This window comes from Desmodus rotundus, chromosome X, assembly GCF_022682495.2.
Source record: "Desmodus rotundus isolate HL8 chromosome X, HLdesRot8A.1, whole genome shotgun sequence".
In the NCBI taxonomy this organism is placed as follows: Eukaryota; Metazoa; Chordata; class Mammalia; order Chiroptera; family Phyllostomidae; genus Desmodus; species Desmodus rotundus.
Window position 1 is genome coordinate 34,204,014 of NC_071400.1, and position 2,634 is coordinate 34,206,647.

A 2,634-nucleotide genomic window follows, 5' to 3' on the forward strand; every position below is an offset into this window, starting at 1 on the left:
ATCCTTTTCACTGATGGTGAACAAGTGTAACAAATGCACCATACTAATGCAAGATGTTATAATAAGGGAAATTGGGTGTGGGGTGTGTGGGTATTACCTTCGGTTTTTATGTAAATCTAAAACTGCTCTAAAATAAAGCCTGTACTAAAAACTCACGAAATACTAGATGAGAGCTGGGAGACAACAGAATGAACTGATGAATGGAGGCGGCTGTGGGGAGCGGCTTAGAGGAAACGCCCTCTCCCTGCCGCTTGCACCACAAGCACTGACCTAGAGGAGATGAGGGAGAGTGAGAGGGCAGTTTGGGAAAGCCATCAGGGGGTGTGGAGGAAGCTCCACCTTTCTCTAACCAGAGCAGCTAGATTCGTCTGCACCCTCCCCTCCCCCTCCTGGAATGTGGGGGGGAGGGGTGCGGCAGCTTTGTGATGTCAGGCCACTCCATGGTTACCAGGGGCTGGAGGAATTTCTTGATGGCCAATCGCAGCTGAGGGTGTGGTTCCTCATTTTCCTGGAGGGTATATATAGAGGTCGGGAGCCCTAGCGAGGGGCACTGGTGCTACCAGAAGGCCGAGGAAGCTGAGGAAACGATGGAGTCTGATTCGGATGAGGAGACACCAACATCAAGCAGAGGACAGAAGCGGAAGAGTGAGTCCCAGCTCGCCGACAATGAAAGGGAGAAGGTCAGACTACCCTACTCATATGCCTCCTCTTCCTCCCCACTGATGCCCCACGCAAGACTTTCCCCCTGCCCGTGCCTGGCACAAACCCCTCCCCAATTCACTCTCATCCCCTTACAGCCCCGTTCTTACTTATTTCCCACCCTCTGCCCCCAAACCAATGTCTTTCTGGGTTTATCTTCTTTCCCTACTAGGCGCTGAAGTTATCGGAGAAGGTAACTGCTACCCTTCGGCAGATCGAAGAAAAGTATCAGGGAGGGAAAATGCCGAAGATAATCATCTTATGCCACAGGCGCGGTAAAAAAGTCAGCGAAAACCAGCCAGAGATGGATGAAGAAAATCAGGCGGACTCTCCCTATACCAGTGAGGATTCTGCCTCTTCAAGTGAGGACTCTCCCTGGGCAAATGAGGAGTCTCCCTCTGCAAGTGAGGAGTCTCTCTCTGAAAGTGAGGAGTCTCCCTCTGCCAATGAGGAGTCTCCCTCTGCAAGTGAGGAGTCTCCCTCTGCCAATGAGGAGTCTCCCTCTGCCAATGAGGAGTCTCCCTCTGCCAATGAGGAGTCTCCCTCTCCAAGTGAGGTGTCTCCCTCTCCAAATGAGGAGTCTCCCTCTCCAAGTGAGGTGTCTCCCTCTCCAAATGAGGAGTCTCCATCAACCCCCCGTGAACCAGAAACCAAAGACCCTTAAACACATGCAGCCTCTCTAGAAAACATTCTAGAGAAATGGTCCTTTACGCAGAGATCAAACTGGACCAAATGATGTAATTCTGTGTTAATGATTAAAATACTAGCATGTGTGAAAAAGAAATGTGTTTGTATCTCTGTGTGTTCTCTGAAGATGGGGAGGGAGTGAGGGAAGGGGCAGGTATGGGAGAAGGGAGGGAGGTAGAATCCTGCAAGTTTGGGGACTAGGCCAGCCAGCCCACAGTTGGCCAGACATTGAGAATAAGTATAAGGTGACAACTGAAGATGAATTTTTTCCTTAACACTTTCTCATACTGGCAAGGATGGAAAGAAATTGGTGTTGGGTTTGTGTTCAGTGCCAGGGGAGGGGAGGGTGGGCTGATGTGTGGGGGTGATAGTGTGTGATAAGGAATCTGATTCCATTTTAGATGTTAGACTATTGACAGCTTTCAGCCTCACTCCTTTCTTTTCCAATTATGGCCAACATATGGACAAGCTGATGAAGAAAACCAACCAACCAACCAGGGAGTGGCTGTGCATAATACAGAAACAGATATGCCTGAGCTGCGCCACTGGAACTATTGTGTTGCCTACATTCCCTAGAGCCAAAGCACTCATTGCCCTAAAATATCTGCTAGGGCATATGCACAGTCTGACCCAATAAGTAATAAAATTAAGTATTTTGCGCTTACAATAAGCTCAGGAAAACATTACCCTGCGGACCTTCGTCCTCACTTAATAATAACACCTTCCACGCCAGTCAGAAAAGGGCCCAATCTAAATGAAAACAGGGCCTTCGCAGGTTGAAACCCATTATATGAGACCTATCTAGAAAAGGTGTAACTATCCCCACTGCTTCTGAATTGAACAGCCAAATCTGACTCACTCTTCAGCCTGAAAAGCATGAATGGGGCCTCAGTGTGAATTTTCGTTCCCGTCATGTCAGGGTCCCACCCATTAGGGGTCCCTATCTACTATTACTTAGGCTACTGATTCCACCCAATAGCAAACTGTTACTAAATAGTAAATAGTAAATAGTAAACACTCAGCAGTCACAGCAAAGCGTTTGACTGACTGCCACTCTCCTCAGTGCCTATTTCAACAGCCTCTAGCTACACTCAACCTTCACTTTTTTGAGACATAGCACACCTTTACCTGGGTACTCAGTGGGACACCTCTCGATTCCTGTCATCTCACATAACCTTTGCAGACAATATCTAACCACATCCAGCTCGTTCCAGGTGCACAGGTATGACATCACACTGATGACATCAC

General features: G+C 48.4%; 1 protein-coding gene across 1 annotated transcript; it reads left to right on the plus strand.

The window, feature by feature from the left end:
• Positions 1–414: 414 nt before the first annotated feature.
• On the plus strand, positions 415–1,363 carry LOC128779913 (sperm protein associated with the nucleus on the X chromosome N2-like). The gene is made up of 2 exons (XM_053916912.1): positions 415–680; positions 872–1,363. The coding sequence occupies exons 1-2, from the start codon at positions 588–590 to the stop codon at positions 1,361–1,363; spliced, it is 585 nt and encodes a 194-aa protein (XP_053772887.1). The 5' UTR covers positions 415–587.
• Positions 1,364–2,634: the final 1,271 nt, after the last annotated feature.